We start from the raw sequence: 19133 nt of genomic DNA on the forward strand, positions 1-19133 counted from the left end.
AGGTGGATGCCGGAAAGCCGGGATTTTTAGTTGGGAGGGAGAGAGAAAGATGGATTGGCTGCTCTTTACTCTTAATTAATTAATTAATTAATAATTGGTTATACGACCATCGAAGTTTTCGATTTTATATAATAGTAACACCAACATTTTACATGTTTATATTTATTTTTACAATATCAAGAACTTTTGGTTTTTCAGAATAGCATTTTATTATGAGAATTTTTATCACATGTTTGACTATTCAACTCATTCAAAAGGATTGTACAAATATGTAAAAATCTAAGTTATAGCTAAAATACAAATACATTTGGTAATAATTTTAATCACAACACAATAAATAATAATTACGGAAGTTTTTTCTAATAACATGAATAGGTAAACATGTAGCGAAAAATCAATAACATTTTCTATTAAAATATAAATGCCATATTTAGTAAGGCACCCATCTTCCTTTTCACCCCATCTTTTTTGCTCCTGTTTATATTTATAGATCAAAAAATTAAATTTTTATCTTTAAATTTAATATTTTTTATCATAGTTTATTTTTTAATCGAATCGTTAAGAATGCTTATATCAAAATTTTATTCATAAATTTGTCATGCATTTAACTTTTTTGCTATTCTTAAATTTGGATGATAATAGATTTACTTTGCTGTTTATAACATATGAGTCCAGTAACAAATTTATTATGACTAAATATAAAAATGACGAAAAGTTAATTATTCCCGAAACAATGACCATTTTTATCGCTCTCCACTCCTTTACACCCGTCGCCCACCACACTAGCGGTAAGAAACTAGGCAGTCGTTACGAGATCAATAAATAGATAACGAAGGTGGCGACTTGACCGTGGAGAGTTGAATGCTTTGGGCGGATGAGATGAGATCGATCGCGTCAGTGGCGGGGCTCCGCAGCAAGCGATCTAGGCACATGAGAGCTCGACAGATGCGTCCATCAGGAGTTCTCGACAGCAGCGGACACAGGGAAATCAAGGAGAGGATGGTGACCACGGGGAAATCAAGCCCGATGGCTGTGTTCATTGGATCGAAGGCCTGGGAGCCAGCTCTTATTAGATCGCTTCACTATAGGAACTAAAATTTTTAAATATGCGAACATGCCAGTTAGTTTGATACTGCATCTGATAAGATAAAAGATAAAATAAGCTGATCGGCTATTGAGCCAACAGGTAACAAAAAAATGTAGCCAATCGGATGTTGATGTGGTGATGGTTAGCCGATAGGCTGAGCAATCGGCTGTTGAAAGCTTAGATCGCTAGAAATCCGATATGAATAAACTTGAATAATTAAATAAATCATGAATATTGTGTTACGATTGGTCAAAAACAACTAACATGTAAATATCATAAGCCGATGTAACATGAATAAATACTGATATAAATAAATCAAGCCGATTGGTGTATAAACAGTGAAGTAAAACAATCGGTTACTCTGATATAAATATAACAAGTATGCAGGTTGGCAAAGATCATTGGCTATAAATGACTGACAATCAATCAAGATCTATAAAATATCTGGCCTAGCTTACTAGGAATAATCTTAGAAGATTAAACCAAACCAAGACAGTTGAAGACTACACCTAGCAATGTCAGGCTAGGTACTAAATAGATTTAGATCGCTATCAAGTCGATGAGCCGATGACTGATAACTTATCGACTGAAACTTCGATAAAACAATGAGCAAGATATATCGATCTAATATAAACTATTTGATAAACACAATCTAATAGATTGGACCGAACCGAGACAATATCGGATTGAGTATGTCAAATAGCAAATATCAAACCAACATAGATCATCCAAAGTGGTCGACCAGATCAACTCAATATACATGAGTAACTTAAGCTGAAACTGATACGATAACGAGCAACCATACAAGCAGATCATAAGATCGGACTAAATTGAGACAGTTCTAATCTAGCCAATATAATTATCGTGGCTAGCGGAACATAGTACTTACCCCTCCGTTGGAGATCGAGATGATGTAGCCCTGCGTCAGGTGCTAAGTTTCATCGGTGATGAAACCTCGGTGAAGAGGGTGGATGCGTTGAGAGTAATTGATCTATATTATATAGAAGTAGATGATTTACGATGACCCTGAGTGTACATATTTATACCCATAGGCGGTACGAGTCCATATCAGACACGACACATAAATCCTAATAGATAAAAGGAAATAACAGATCATATTTGGACTCTATCTCTAATTCCTATTGAATACAACATTGTTTCCTAATAGATAAAAGAAGTAATAAGTCCTTATTAGACTCTAGCTCCCTTAGAGATAAAGGAAAAAAATCCTAAACTAGCTCTAATTAATAGATAATGTTATGTTGTCATGCCTTGGTCTCCACGATTCTCTGTTGAATTCGAAATCTTCTGGATAAAATTTCTATCGGTGATTACGCATTTCCTTATCCGAATCCAATAGAGAATTTTACCAAATTATGGTGTTAACAGGACCTAAATGTCAATGGATGTAATGACACCATTGTTATGATTATTATGATAGAGGATATGAATCCGTTTGAAACCATATATGTGTAATATGCTAGTTCACGATCACACTATCATAAATAGTTATAAACTAAAGATAATATGACAGCCAATATTTCAAATAATAAGGTAAGATTCATTAATAAAATGATGGGAACATAACATTATTACTAATGTTTATGCTTATTCCGCCAAGAAGACGCAACAAACAATAAAGTATTAGCAAAAACAAAATAAATGTATGGTAGCTCCATCTAACATGTCACAGACAGTCAGTTAGTGCACACTTGGATCAAGGATGTCGTAGAAGGGTGTGAATAGGACTTTTGTAAACACGGTTTATGAAAAATCCACCAAATTAAACTATCCTAAGTGCCTAGATTGTGGGTGATCCCATGTTTCGCAACCTAGAGCATTGCCTAGCAATATTACTATGACTAATATATGAAAAAGCATAGGAACCACAAACTCGAGAGTAGAAATTGTCAAGAAAGTAAAGAGAGGAAAAATGACATAAGCTAATTTTCTCCGAGGTATCAAAGGTTGACAATCTTCCCTAGTCCTCATTGGAGCACTCGACACAAGAATATGTTGCTCCTTCCTGCAGTCCAGGGTTCACAAAACTACGATTATCGTGATAATCACACGTATCGTCAAGATACAGTAACATTTTTTGATGATACATTTGCGCAAATATCGTCCCAATTGAAAATTTTTGAAAAAAATAGTAGAAAAATCTAAAAAATCATGGTTATGATAGTTATGTTTATCCTAAACTTATTGGTGAAAAGTTTTCAAAAACAAAATACGAATCAACTAAAAGGTTAAAATGTGAGAAAAATTGAAAATCTCACTGTTCCTGAGGCCCAATACGGCCCAATGCATAGGAATTTGAAATCATCGTGATAATCATACCAAACCGTGCGATAATCATAGAAAACTGTGTGATTATCGTGATCAAAACCATGATTATCCTTTTATTCAAAATCGCACGATTATCGTGATCGAAGCCGTGATTATCGTGTGAAACCGTGTGGTTTTACGTCCAAAACCATGATGATTTTGTTTGAGTTTTGAGTTTTGAATTCACATAGTTCTTTAATGATAATTACGATTATCGTCGCTCCACCCAGGACTGGTTTCGGCCCCCTCCGCAATAAATGAATGCATCATGATGATTCTTCTCCTTTTTAGAAGGTGAATCTTGAACCCTTCACAACACTTCCGGGTCTCCCACAAACTACCCTAAGATCACTAGAATTGCCTTCGAGGCTATCTAGGCATGTTGAGATACCAAGTGTCGATAATTGAGATCGACAGTAATACTACGTGTGGTAAGAGAGGAGCAGAATTCAATTGTTACGCGATAGACAAGAGGTTACCCAGGTTCGGATCTCAAAATGAGATAATACCCTATTCCTGCTGATTTTGTATTTTAATGTGGGAATAGATCGTAACAAAAGGTTGAACAATCTAATAAGTTGTGCCCCCTTAGGGACCTCCTAGCCCTTCTTATATATAGAGGGGTAGGGTCTTAAAGATAGAAATCTAATCTAACCAGACTAAGTTTATCTGATCTAGATATGATCAGCTATGGAAACCTAATTTAACAAGACCAAGTTTATCTGCCTTAGGAAACTCATTATTTTCTTATGTTGACCACTAAACAGTAAACACCAGAACATGGTTGTTCATGCTACACCTAAGCTATGAGTGATGTTCCTAGTATAAATACCCCTCTACTCCATTCATTAGAGAACCCTTTTTTTTCATTACTAATGTCATTTACGGGAGATTGCTGAAGACTTGCCCCTTTGTTCTTGTAAGTTCTTCTAGACTTGTGAGAAGGATTCTCTAGACCTCCAGTTTGTGCTTTTGGCTTCTAGCCTCTTGTGTGGATTAGTTCTGGTTTGTGGTTCTGTGAGTGTCCAAGAGTTCATTGTGGTAAAAAGAACCTGGGCAGCAACATAATCACTTGTTCACCGACAATGAGCTTGTTCTCCATACGATTAATATTACCAGAAAGTGAATAAGCACTAAATAATGTGAAAAATTCAAAATGCTCTAACATATATGCATCTTCTCACAGCGGATAGCTCCTGACTAAACATTACTTTTAGTGGAATAATTTCTATTTTATCACTTTCCATGAGAGAGATGAATTTTGTGAGTTGTATATGTACATATTAATTAGACTATGTGATCACAACTGTTATATCTAGTATAGGCAGTACTAGTGATCGGTGATAGTCTAACAGTAACTTCATAGATGTATAGAGTTGTTGGTTTTTAAACCCAGCTTTTCAAATCCAGTGGTTTGATATGGTACTTTTAAGCAAATGAACCCTATATGTCTTTCTTATACCCTCATACGAGATAAAGTTCGTCTGACTTACTCGTCCCCTGACTTAGTGGCTGATATGTGGGCCCAATGGTTGTAAAGCCCATATGTCAGCCTCTATGTCAAAGGGAAAGTAAAGTCAGATGATCTCATTCCGCTCGTACCTTACTTTGCTGAGTACCATCTCAAGAAAAGAGCCAAGGGGAGGTATTTACTCTTATCTCTAGAAAAGAGCTAAGGAAAGGTCCTAACTGAAGCCATAGTCATGTTTTGTGCTGCCATGTATTTATTTATGTAACAAAATAATACTTAATGCATTATTACGTTTATTCTGTATGATTGTTATTTGTACGCAACTAATTTTAGGATAGTAAATAATACACAACACATCCCCTAAAATAGCATGATTTCTGGGTGTGAGTATGGTTAACACCATGGGCCCACATTTCTATGGTGCAAAATTTTCGGTAAGGAAAATGACAAATTAGAAGTTACCACTGCCAATTTTCTTGTTGGTCTTTTGGCTCTAATTAGGGTGATGGTATTATCTGAATTAAGCATGGTCTAACAAGGAGAAATCAAGCTCCAGCTAGCAGCTTCAAATTATAAGTAGGGGCTAGATTTTTTATTAAACAACCAGTCACCACCCTTTGGTTTTCATGGATTAGCAGTTTTGTTCCCACAAAGAAAGAGCGTCATGCATGGCCTTTTTCTACAGCACAAAAGATAAGATGGGCAACCTAATTAGGGATGAGAGATTTTCTATAAAAAAAAAGATGTCCTTGTTCGTCCATACCCTTCCAGTGAACCATAGGTGACAGCGCTTACACTTAATTTTAGCTGTTTTCTATTTATGATTCTCCACATTCATCGCTGCATTGCCCCTTCATCATTTATATTCAAGCTCAGAGAATAGGCCTCGGCTGCGGATAAAGACTACATCAACATAAAACAATTACTATTTAAAACAACACAAAATATAAAAGAGATAGTATATATGTACGTTGCTGAAGAAAAGATGGCTCATCTGTGTTTCTAGCACCCATCCTTTCAACCTTCTTCGTCCATGGTACCATGGCTAATGGAGTATTGGAGGTGCAGCCCAAATTCACAATTGTTGGCGTAGGGGGCAAGGGTAGTGACATAGGTGTATTACAAAATCACGATAGGAACCATCATCGCCGTCACCTTGTGGCAGCTGATCTCCCACTTGGAGGCATGGACACCGGCGACCTAGCCGGCAGCGGGTATGCATGTTTTTTTCTTCAATTTGTTTCTGCTTGCTTGTAGGGTCAGATGGAGCTCGATATATAGATTAACAAATAGTTTTCAAAAAAATCACTTGGTTTTCGTGTGAAAGTGCTAGTGGTCGATCGGTTTGTAAAAACCAATTGATTTCAACTGGTTTTTGTTTGGATTTGACCAAAAATGCCAGTTTTTAGTCATCATCCACAAATTTGTAAGGAGTGGTTTTCTCTTCTAAAATTGGAAGGTCGATCTTGTTTGGCACCGAATATACTACACGGAGATAGGGATTGGGGCACCAACCATGCAATACTATGTGCAGGTGGACACCGGCAGTTCATCCTTCTGGGTTAATGGCATATCGTGCAAACAATGTCCTCACGAGAGCAGCGTAGTGGTGGGGATTTAGAGTTTTTTTTTTTGGTCTCAATCTCTTGCAAAATGATACTAATTTACAGTTCATTATATTAATAGATGTGAAATTCTGGATTGATATATGGTTTATCAAACATTTAATTATATGCAGAGTAAGCTGACATTATATGATCCGCTGGAGTCAATAACTTCGAGAGCAGTGCAATGTGATGATGTATTCTGCACTTCGAAGCATTGGGGTGTGCAGCCGGACTGCAACAGAAGCTCGAAATGTCCATACTATTTTGCTTATGGTGATGGGGGTGCAACAGTAGGCTGGTTTTACAAAGATCTTGTGCACTATGATCAATTGTCTGGGAATAATGGACAGACTCAGCCAACCAACGCCAGTGTCATATTCGGGTGAGTTGTCATTCATAAAAAAAATTTCTACAATTTTTGCAAGAGAAAATTGATTTGTTATGAAATTACCAACCGGTCAGCTATAACCATTTAATTTGTTCAACTAGTATAGCTATATATTTTGTTAGCATAAGCATTTGTTTGTTCTGGGAAACAAGTCCAGTTTGAAGTTGTTGATGTATATATTGGTCAAGCATATAATAAATTTAAATTTATTCCGATGTCCATATTGAACTAGAAGTTCTTTTGAGATAAAAAATAATAATTAAGTTCTACAGAGAGATTGTAGTTCTCAAACAAACACCTCGATGATTTAGGAGGATCCTTCTGATTAGCTAATTGTTTTCCCATATCGTAATGTTATGTTTTCGTTGAAATTTCTCAGCGATCTATTAAATGATTAGATTTATAAGTATGTGTTGTAAAATATGAGCACCACCAAATTCTTCTAATGACCAAACATTCATTTCTCCTATCCGTTGCACCTTGCTTTGCTTTTCCACTTAGAGGTAATCGAAGAGCATCTCCCAGAGAATGGCTAAATTTTGACTATCTAAATCAAAATTTAGCCATTCATTTTACTTATGGTAACTCGAATTCTAAGAGCATCTCCAAGAGACTATCCATCCCCACTCTCTAAATCCTGGCAAGGGAGAATGACAAGATGGTCACACTCACGTGGGACCTATGAATAGCAATTGGGCTAGTGGGGGAATGAGTTGTTAGATTTGACCATTGAGGACATAAGTTTAGTCATTTAAATTGCATGGTAAGTCAAATAGATACTCTCTTAGAGAGCATTTTTTGTGCAAAATTACCAAATTTAGATATGGCAAGTGAGATAACCATTCTCTTGGAGATGCTCTTAAAAGTAAATAATATCAACAAGAGCACCTGTGGTTTTTATTAGGGCATGTACAACAGTTCAGACAACAACTGTCTATTTGACATAGACAGACAATAAAATAGATGTATTGTACAACGTTGAGACAGTTGTTGTCTATTTGGTTGGGGTACGTTGTTTAATGCATACATGCATCCATGATCAAGCATGCAATGATCTTTATATGATATTTTGTTTCCTTGCTAATATAATTAATTATCAAGTATAAATAAGTTAAGATAACCCATAGATCAAAAAACTACTTGCATTCAAATTCACATGTTCAGTTTAAAATAGGTGTGCAGCAAGGAAACTGCTCACATTCATACCCATACAACACTATTGTTTATAGCTAGAAATGAAAGGTGCAAGCTCGCCTCGCCTCATAGCAGATCAAATGTAAAGAACCGTATACGGCCATGGATCTTTTCCCTAAAACAATTATACATTGGCATCTGTAGAGCAGGACTTTCAGTTCATCCACTTGGGCTTCATTTTGTAAGCTCAACTAATTGCCAATTTGACCTTTCAAACAGTTCCGATTAATGCCAATAGAACATAAGCGCACCAGGAAAGTTCAGAATGCCAGTACTTGTCTTAGTTTTTGCCATAGGCAAAGAAAAGGTGTGGCATTGTCTATGTTCAATATATTCCAATCTCAAAATTTCATTATTTCTGAAAAAAAAAGAGAAATCAGACTTCTATACCAGGTTCCTGGATCTGAAGCACGAGTATGAATATGAAGCCATTGGTGAAGCCATTCCTGAGCCAGCCAACACGCCGCTGCATTCCAGCATGCACCCTTGTTCTCCCGCCCCATCATCCTCTAGCACCCGTGAAAAAGAAGGATCTGTGAAATGGGAAACAAGGAGGATGGGAAGGGAGAAGGGGAAAGATGTGTGTGTCTTTAATCCTTCCCACCATCACTGGATTTTTCTTGCACGCGTAGTACTGGAGCGATGGGTTGGTACAACACGCTCCCGGGTCGGCGCCTCGCTTTTGAGTACGATACCGAGCCGGGGACGAACGAAACGACCACTGCCTTCTCTCTTCGTAACAAATGATACAAATAGATGTGAAAGTATGTCGACGTGGCTGGCCTGCTGTTGTACATGCCCTTATCAACCTGATGCATTGAACACGCCATTCAAAGGGCCACCTATTATTCCATCAATTTTTCCTGTGATGCATTTATAGCCCTTAGTTTTGCATATCACTTACATGTCTCTGAGTTTTGGTTTTGATCCCCTAAATTACTCAAATTATTTCGAGCCTTCGGTTATTAATCTATTGTAGGTGATTGAACGTTTATCTTGTATCTCAGAGCCTCATCGCTGTATTCATTTTTTTTTTTTGGCCTTTGGTTGATTGATATCAATGGTGCAAGTTGTCTCGCTTCTTTTGGATCCAAATCATCACTGTTATTTCTATCCTTTGGATAATTTTAGGTGTGTGGCAAATTGTCTCACTTCTTTCATGAAGCCACATTGCAAATTCCCTTTATTTTTTTATGAAGCCACACCACCCCAATTATTTCTAGCACATTATTGATCATATGGATCTATTTTTTTCTAGGGTAAGATTGATTGAACTATTATTGATCATATCGATCTATTATTTCTAGCACTACTTCTCTCAGGAAACCACATAACAACAACATAATCTCCAGCATTTGAATGAATGATCTATAATTAATGCAAATTATATGAAACATATGATGTGATACTGTCTAGTTACAAAAGAAATTCACATTACAACTCATTTTTACCCTTGCGACAGAAGTTTCTGGTAGCAATGCATGTTGTTTTAATGTATAACAACTTTATTAAATCATTTGGGAGGTAAGAAAGGTATCCAATTTCTCTGTTGGTAAACTATGCTCATCACACTCATTGGCAGTGAGAATTGTGACAAAGTAAGCAACATACTATATACTACTTAGTAAATTACAATGATTTTTGTTGAAAATCAGTGTGAAGCACACACAACTCTATTTTTTTGTAAAAAAAAGTCAACTTTTGTTAACTTTCTCCATTGTCCTGGTAGGTCTGCAGCACAAATTTCTGGAAGTTTAAACATTTCAGAATGGGCAGTTAATGAAATTATTGGGCTTTCCAATTCAAATGATACAGTGTTATCACAATTGGCTGCCGCAGGGAAGACGAAAAAAATATTTTCTCGCTGCCTCGATTCCAGAAAAGGAGGTGGAATTTTTGCTATTGGAGAAGTCGTGGAGCCAAAAGTAAAAACAACACCTTTAGTAAATAACAAGTGAGTTATTCTTGTTCGTACACAGTACTATTCTATTTCTGTTATATATTCTCATAATGCATGTTGGGTCTTGTTTACATACATATATTTTGACTTTAATTTTATCATCTTGCTTCTAAGAAATACAATTCTGTTTAAACAATTATAGTGTACTGTCTCTGTTTCATAATGTAAGACTTTATAGCATACGCTAGATTCTTGTTGATGTTAGTAAATCTAGACATATAGGCAAACAATATACTCCGATCAATAGATAGATTTAGGCATAGCCAAAATGTCTTGCTATAAGAAATGGAGGGATTAGTTGTTTGAACAAACTTCGTCGACATCCTTGTGGGTTGATAACATGAATTAAGTTAATATTTATCCACTGTATGAAGTGTATAGCAGTGCATTTCTCGTAAAAACGCATTGAATGAAACTATACGTGTTTAATATTCCTGGATGTTTTTTAAGCATAATGTTTCAAACTGTTAAATGCACGTATCAATGCATATATAACTATGTAAAACTTTATGTTCGTTGTCTCCCCTATACATAGAAGTAGAAAATGGCTATGCCCATTGGCGCACCTAATTTGTAGTTGGTGGAATTGTGGATACTATTGAGTGATTATTTGGAAGTTAGTGTGTACCAAATTATTTCGGTTGTTACATTAGTCCACTTAAATCCACCCTGAAATATATATATATATATATTAAAATAACTTACAATATGGAACGGATGGAGTATATCATTTTATGTTATTTTATTAAATAATGCGACAATTTCGAATGTCTCTTAATAGTTTCATGAATTTTATTAATAAAAGTTTGTGAAACTAACTTGAGGTACGGTGATGCACACTAGTTGACAACTTTCATTGGGATAAGATAAGATTTTTTTAACTTTGACAGATAGGCCAAGCTTGTTTTGTTAAAACTACATATGAAGTTCATAAATAAAAATCAACCAAAAGTATATAATCATGTTTTTAATCTATTTTTAGATCAATTTAATCCACTGTAATATTCCCTAAAAAGATCACCCTAATATACTTACCCCATCTTTATTCCATCTTATTGGGTTGCAAAGGCAAACACATGTTAGAGGTAATGGGTTATCTCTGACGGGTGCTGTACAAAACTAGTCACACATGGAAGGCCACAACCGTGGTAGGTTTTGAATCATATCTGTCACAAGTGACCGACTACATATGATGGGCCTTTATATTTATCCATCAGATGTGACATGCTCATATATCAGACCGACTTATATAAAGGCATGTGATAGATAAAACCACTATGCCGTCATCCACAATGGGCCATTGTATGCCCTATCAAAGGTGAAGCTGCCTGTGACGAGGCACTATGGCACATCACAAGTAGTTCGTCATAGTTGAGAAGATATGTAGCCGTGCTTCTTCTTCATTTACCTTTTCTCTTTTCTTGTTTTCCTAAATTGTGTTGTTGTATCTGAATTACCATTTATTCCCCCTGATGAAATGATTGGATAAAGAGAAAATGGTGGCAAAAGGTTATGGATTTGGTCTAATAGGCTAATCTCCCCTTTTTAGATTTAGTCTTTTTTTCATGCATATGAAATTTATTTAAGAATTTTGTGTGCCATGTGATAGGATCGGCTCATCGTGAAAACCACCAGCATTAGTAAGATAGATTGCACTCCTAGGCGGGAACTGCTAGTCTTTGTGAATGTAACTTGTGTGTGCAGTTTTGACCACAAAGACCATAGCCAACTTAGCTATCTTCAGCAATCTTGTTTCCACCGACCTAATGCTGCAGCATAAATTTTTATTCTATACAAATAATCATTGGCCCTGAGACATTTACAAATCTCTGGTAACATGTGTAGCCTATTTGGAATATTTGTCATATTTATCTGCACATCATGTGTAAAAGCATTAACATCGGTGGAAATTTTATATCCACTCAGACACCATGCATGCTGATATCTATTTATGATTTTATAAATCAGATCAAAATATCACCTTGTGAACCTCAAGTCAATCAATGTTAGTAATACAACACTTCAGATTCCAGATAATATATTGGAAACAACCAATACGAAGGGTACAATGATTGATAGTGGCACAACATTGGTCTACCTTCTGTTGATAGGGAATTAATGCTTGAGGTATGACAAAGGACCTGCTGTTGTTTTGTACAGTTGATAGAAAATTGTTTGCATTAGGTTGACATATACTATTGTTCTCAACCAATTGCAGGTATTTGCCAAGCATAAGAACATAACATTGCGAGAACTTGATGATCTTGAATGTTTTGAGTATTTTGACAGGTATTCTTCATATCACATAATCTAATTATTTTTAACAAGTTCTCAAATCAAAACTATCCTTGATCTGGTTCACTTCACTAGATAGCTTTGATCAGAAGCTTTGGACCAAGATATCAAAAGGATCAAATCAGACTAGCGGAGCTGACCTAGAGATCAAAAACACCCTCTAGGGCGATTTGGCACACGTATTTGATGGGTGAACCAACATGTTTAAGGACAAACCTAGAAATGATTTCATGCTTTCATAGTTAAGGCAGATGGCTTACAGTGCAAACTGATGATTGATGGTTGATAATAGTTTATAGATCTTCTTTCAATTGATCGAATTGGCCATATGCCTTATAAAGGGGCTGGTCTCATGTTAGACAAAGTATTTCCACGTCATATTAGGCTTAAAAAACCAAGTAGAACCCAAGAAACCTTAGCATCGCGTAAGGAAACAAGTAAAATAACCATATTGGACTCAATGCTGTAGTAGCCAGTCAGATTACTGAACACATATGGTCAGAACACCCATTGGAACTTAGTTTAGACGAGGCTTTTATCAGTGGTCAGACCGGCCATGATGGAAAAACTTCAATCTCTTCCAACTTTACTCAAGTTTATATTTGTGCTAAATCTAGGTGTCCACAATTATCTTGAGCAATGGATTGGCTTCCCTGAAATTTCATTGGGTACAGAAGCGTGAGTATTAATTCAGCCCTTCAATGCCTTTTAGTTTTGCTCTATCCCTCATATAGATCAAAAATCTTTTTTCATACCTAAGTATCCTTTCTATTAAGACTTGAGCATGAGGGAAAATGGTACTCACTACGTTTCATATCATAAGTCACTTTAGGTTTGTCCTAAGTCAAACTTTGAAGTTTGACCAAATTTATAGAAAAATATAACAATATTTTCAACACAAAAATAAATATACTGTAAAACTAAAGTGAATGATGGATTTAATGAAACTAATTTAGAGTTGTGAATGTTATTATATTTTTTGTAAACAAGTTCAAACTTCAAGAAGTTTGACTTAAGACAAACCCAAAGTAACTTATAATATAAAACGGTGGGAGTAGTTCTTTCAAAATTCAAAAAACCACTTGGGTAAATCCACCTACATGTAATTTTTTATAGGAAAATTCCAAGTTAATACTTTGAAGAGGTATTGTGGATGATAAAAATTAGGGATATCCATTCCCCTTTTTCTATTCATATACATCAAGGGGTACACAGAGATAGAGTTAATACTATGTACAATTCGATTCGGGTAAGTAATGTCTTGTATTCTATGTCTCATTAAGTAGACCCAGCTGGGCGCTACCAAATATCATATAAAGGGTGCTGAGATCGTATGTGATTCAATATCCGCCTCATGCAACCCAATCCCTCGGTATCCAAATGGAGGTGGGGGTCCCTCGTGGACAATGTATCCATAGTTCATAGCTATTCGATTGAAATACAGAAGGCTAAACTCTAGCCAGTAGGTGTAGGGTACTACTTTGTATTCGAAGACCTGGACTTGGATAATTCATTGCCACCCCTTTCATGACTGCCGGTACAAAACATTGATAGGTACCAAAATTACCGAGACTTAAGAATTAAACAATGTTTAAAATAAACTTTTGTACTTATGTGAATACGAAACAAAATTGAAGGACTCATGGATTGGGAGTACTGAATTAAATTCACACGTGGGTATGAGTTTGTCGTGGAATTGAGCATTTTCATGATTTTCTTAGTAAAAGACACATCGAGTACCATGTCATTTGTTACAATGGCACAATCTCTGTCGAAATTACTATAGGGGATTACTTAGATTGTTTTCTATTTCTGGTATGGTCATTTGAATGTTCCATAGCTCAGGGGGGACTATAAGTACTTCAGGTGTTGAATAGAATTATTCCCTTTTATTTTTCTATTGTTCTAACTATGTTGTAATGTTCTTTATGCAGCATTGGTGATGGATTTCCAAAGATAACATTTAAATTCGAGGGTGAGCTTACGTTGGAGATCTATCCATATGATTACTTTTTTGAATTTGAGGTAACCATTTATTGTTTAATGAAGATGGAAAAAAACCGTGTGTTCACTAATTGGTATTGGCATGTCAAGTTTTTACCTACCTGGAGTACTAAACACTACACACCTTCATGAGAACAATATAAAATAAAACAATACCGAGAAACTACATGTATTATCATGGCATGGAGTCAACAACAACAACAAATCTGGCCACAATAATTGTCACTATACTAACATAAAACTAAGTTATATGCTTTTAGTATTTGTTCAGGTGTGAAAGTAAAGGGGTGTTACTTCCCGTCTAGTCATGCCGGTCTCAATGTGTAGCTATAAACCATAATAAACTAAATAAACTATAAGAGTGAGTATAAAATACTTAGCAAGCACAATATGGAACTAGGAAAACATAGACACGCCAATTAGAGAATAAGGAACGAATAGCAAAATGCATATTTCTTTGACCGCGCACCAATTAGAGAATAAGCATGGGATAATCAATTATCCCGTGCGGTCCACGCAACCTGACCGCACAGGATAATGGGTTATCCCGTGCGGGTGGGCTGCCCGCACGAGAAAACTAGATGACCATACTACACCGGGATCTATTGATTATTATTCTATCGTACATGCTACTCAGTTCTATATTAAGACTTTGATTTATATTTTTTTCTAGATATAGACCGACCAATATATGTTCATTACACTTAGATTTGTGGTTTGCCATATTTGGAACAGGATAATCAATATTGTGTTGGATTTCAGGATGCTTCAAAGGATGTTGGGATGGGGGAGGATGGGGTGATTTTGGGAGGTTTGTTTATCTCTGAAAGGAAATCCATTTTTTAGTTTTATATTTTGCTGCCAGAGATAATACTTGTTTTCTCTCAAACATGATCATCTCGGATAAGTTAGTCATCTATGACATGGAAAACCAAGTCATTGGCTGGACAGACTACAACTGTAAGATTGAATTCATTGAAATTTGACCAAGAGAGTGATATATATTTGTACTAGCTAAAAACTATTGATGTAGTATGGACAACGGATTTGATCGATGTTGAGCTAAGCTGTAGTCATACCTGGAGGAATGCTCCTTTGTTCTATGGTGATCGTTCACCTCCATCCTTTCTAAGCTAGCTGTGACATGGTTGCTTACAGCTTGGTTTTATTGCCCCGGGTACCCACACCTATAGCGCTATATATTAAACCACAAATAAAATTCTGTAATTCTGAAATTAGTTTATTAATAATTTTGGTAGGTATTTCATTATGTTTATAGAATCTATCTTAGACAGCTAAATCAAACACAACATAATCGGCTCAATTGATATCATATCCTTTTCCGAGAGAATCAAACAAGATTTCTGATGTATGATTTTAGGTAGATTAAAAAAAGTGATTTAAAGAGTGTGCTATTTCCTGTCCATGCATGCAAATACCGTTTGAGTACCTAAAAACAAACTAGAACAAATATTTTTTAAAGACCAAGTCAGTCCATATATTGGAAAATTGAATTGAAATAACTACTGTGAGAAGGCAAAAGTCTTAGGGCCTTCCTCATGCGTAAACCATGCTAATCCTTTGGTTAGTACCTAGTACATGCATTCAATACCTTGATGTCACATCCATATCATAGAGACATAAATACAAATGATAAAATTTATTTAAATTTGGGTTAGCAAAAATCATATAACACAATAGGCCAACTAACCAAATAGAAAAATATAAGTCAAATGAAATGGAAGAAAAGTATAAAAACCACAGGGGTAGCCAACTAGGAAGCACAATGGAAGGACCATAGATGAAACCCACAGACCTATATAGCACAAAGCACTTGCTTCTTGCAACAAGTTTGAAGATATATACATAATGTATGAGCAAGTAGTACATGATCATACCTTTTAGGAACCTTGAGTAAGTACAAGCTGTGGTCAACTAGGGATATTTTTGGTGGTCTTATTTAGCATAAAGTCAACTTCATTGCCTAATGTAAATAGAACTATATTGCAACATACGGAACTTGTAACAAATAGTGAACAACTAGAAAATCGATCATAGTATTAATATGATAGTATCATAATATCATCACAATATAATACCATCAAAAATTTAAATATCATAAAACCATATATATGACAAAAACCATGTTAGTCCTTATGCTGGTGAAAATTGAATTGAAATAACTGTTGTGAGAAGGAAAAAAGCATAGGGGCTTCCTTATGCTTAAACCATGCTAGTCCTTTGGTTAGTAGCTAGCACATGTATTCAATAACTTCTTGTCACATCCATATCACAAACACATACATATATATGATAAATTTTATTGAAATATCGTTTAGCAAAAACATGTCATACAACAGGCCGACTAGCCAAATAAACAAATATAATTAAATGAATGGAAAGTATGAAAGCTACAAAGGGCAACTAACTAGAACCACAATAGAATTACCAAAGATGAAATCCAGAACCTAGTACAAAGCACACACTTCTTGCAACAAGTCTGATACATAATGTATGAGCAAGTACATGCTCATACCTTTTGGGAACCTTGAGTAAGTGCAAGCTTTGGTCAACGAGGGACATTTTTGGTGGATTTATTTTTAATATAAAGTCAACTTTATTGCCCAATAGTAAATTTAATTGTATTTCAATGAAACTTGTAATAAATAGTGAACAATATAATAGTATCATAGTATCATCACAATACAATACCAACAAAAAATTGAAAATCATAAAACTATACACATGACAATTCACCAAGTTGCTATTGGTTGTGAGCATGGAAAAATCGATTTTTTCCCTAGAGACTGTACATATTACCAAATAATAAATTTAAAAGACCATATTATAGTTGGTATTTTTGCCTGTTGGGTCCCTAGACTATATATATTATATATATTATAGTTGTTTCTCCACATTGGCCATGAACCAATGCCTTTAGGAAAGGTGAGCTCCATCTTAAACCTAACATTGCGAGGCGAATAGATGCATTCCCTCAACGAGACACTGTCTGTTACATTGGATTTGCTAAGGTGCCCATGTTGTGGGGTGAACAATTGTTCCCATAGAGTCCTATCATATCTCTAATAAACCATCACTCTTGACTAATCCCTACTACAATCGACTCCCAAATGTAATACTAGATAATAACAACTTAATAATCTAATGTTATCGTAGAACCAACACATATGGTTTGCGATGTATACTTAGTTGGTGATACAATATTTTGGTCCATAATGAACTGAGGCAAGCATTCTCTCTACTTAATAAGCTAGGTTTTCTCAGTGGTCGTCTTTCATAAATAATAAAGGCAGCACAATTGATTGACATTTTCAAATATCCAAAATTTGAAGAGTGAAGAGCCCATCATGTCTAATTGTCATTATATGTAAGTGTTGCTAAGCAAAAGTAGCTATAGTAACAATAGTTTAAGAGAAAATCTAAAAAACACCATTGACAAACGTCTAAGTCTAAGAAATATCATTGACGAGTCTAAGTTCTAAGAAATGCCATTGTACAAATGAATTTGTCTGAGAATTGGCATTGTCGTTAGAATTTCATCCATTTCTGTCGTTAAATACACTGTTCATACTATAACACTTAATGAAAAAATACTGACGGAACCCTAACGGTGTTGGCATTTCTTAAACAAATTTGTTTGTGCGATGGCATTTTGTGGAACTCACACTCATCGATGACTTTTTTTAGAATTAAGCGTTTGTCAATGGCATTTGTTCGATTTTCTCGTAGTTCAGATATACTCAGACAACACCTAAGACCATCTTTGATGTATCAAAAGTTGGGAAATCCTTAACCCATCCTCCTCTTAGCAATTAATACCGTAGAATATTCTTATAAATTATGGCCATGACACTACTACCATCGCTGCTGCCGCCACCGCTGTCACTGGTACTATCGTTGCTTCTGTATCCACCATTGTCATTATCAATCAATTTCCACCATTCTCCATCCATCCTTTGTACATATCAAGTAGAGTCCATCCTCAATAGTTAAGGCATGACTGGAGAGGTGGCCCTTGGCGGAAAGTGAAGGGATGTGAGGGGCAACAGTTGCCATCATTCACATATATTCCTACCAGCTCATATTTCTTTCATAATCAATATTAGTGTGTGCTTGTTTATGTTTTCTAAACCTTAGTACTAGCTAGGTGGCTTATTCACTAATTTGTATGCCATTGTACTGTTTCTACCCTATCAGGTTCCTCTAGCATTAAAATTAAGGATGAAGAGACTGGGGCAACTTACACTCTCAATGCGGACAACATCTCTTCTGGTTAGATATTTCAGTGGCACATGCACCAGATTATGCTGCTAGTAATAATGGTGTCAAGCTATCTAGTATCCTAACTCTGATGTGCAACAAAAATATCTATTTTTTTCAATGATATGGATTCCATTTCCTACGACAACCATACAATCTATACTTTCTCTGCGACAACTACGTAGAATGGTCATACCATAAGATCAGATGGTTAAAAATAACTGCTAGTGTGGCTCAATAAAACATGGGGGACATACTCAAATTTGGTGTTGTAAACTGATCATAACAATATGCAAATATAGTAGACAGATATGTACCTTTATAAATTGAATACGCCATATATATACCCTTATAAAATGGTTCCGGAGGGTGGTTTTCCGTATCTGAAATCATAAACAATCGATTTTGAATTATTTATGTAATATATTTTACATATTGTAAGTCCTTGGTCATTACTTTGTACACAATACTTATAAGTTACTAACATTATATTGGAACTTGCTCACGCGAAAAGGGAA

General features: G+C 35.6%; 1 protein-coding gene across 1 annotated transcript; it reads left to right on the plus strand.

The window, feature by feature from the left end:
• The first annotated feature begins 12073 nt into the window (after positions 1–12073).
• On the plus strand, positions 12074–18790 carry LOC102719291 (aspartic proteinase 39-like). Its single transcript, XM_015836382.1, has 5 exons — positions 12074–12162; positions 12254–12324; positions 14265–14355; positions 15097–15145; positions 18553–18790. The coding sequence occupies exons 1-5, from the start codon at positions 12154–12156 to the stop codon at positions 18630–18632; spliced, it is 300 nt and encodes a 99-aa protein (XP_015691868.1). The 5' UTR covers positions 12074–12153; the 3' UTR covers positions 18633–18790.
• The last annotated feature ends 343 nt before the right edge of the window (positions 18791–19133 follow it).

This window comes from Oryza brachyantha, chromosome 4 (genome assembly GCF_000231095.2).
Source record: "Oryza brachyantha chromosome 4, ObraRS2, whole genome shotgun sequence".
In the NCBI taxonomy this organism is placed as follows: domain Eukaryota; kingdom Viridiplantae; phylum Streptophyta; class Magnoliopsida; order Poales; family Poaceae; genus Oryza; species Oryza brachyantha.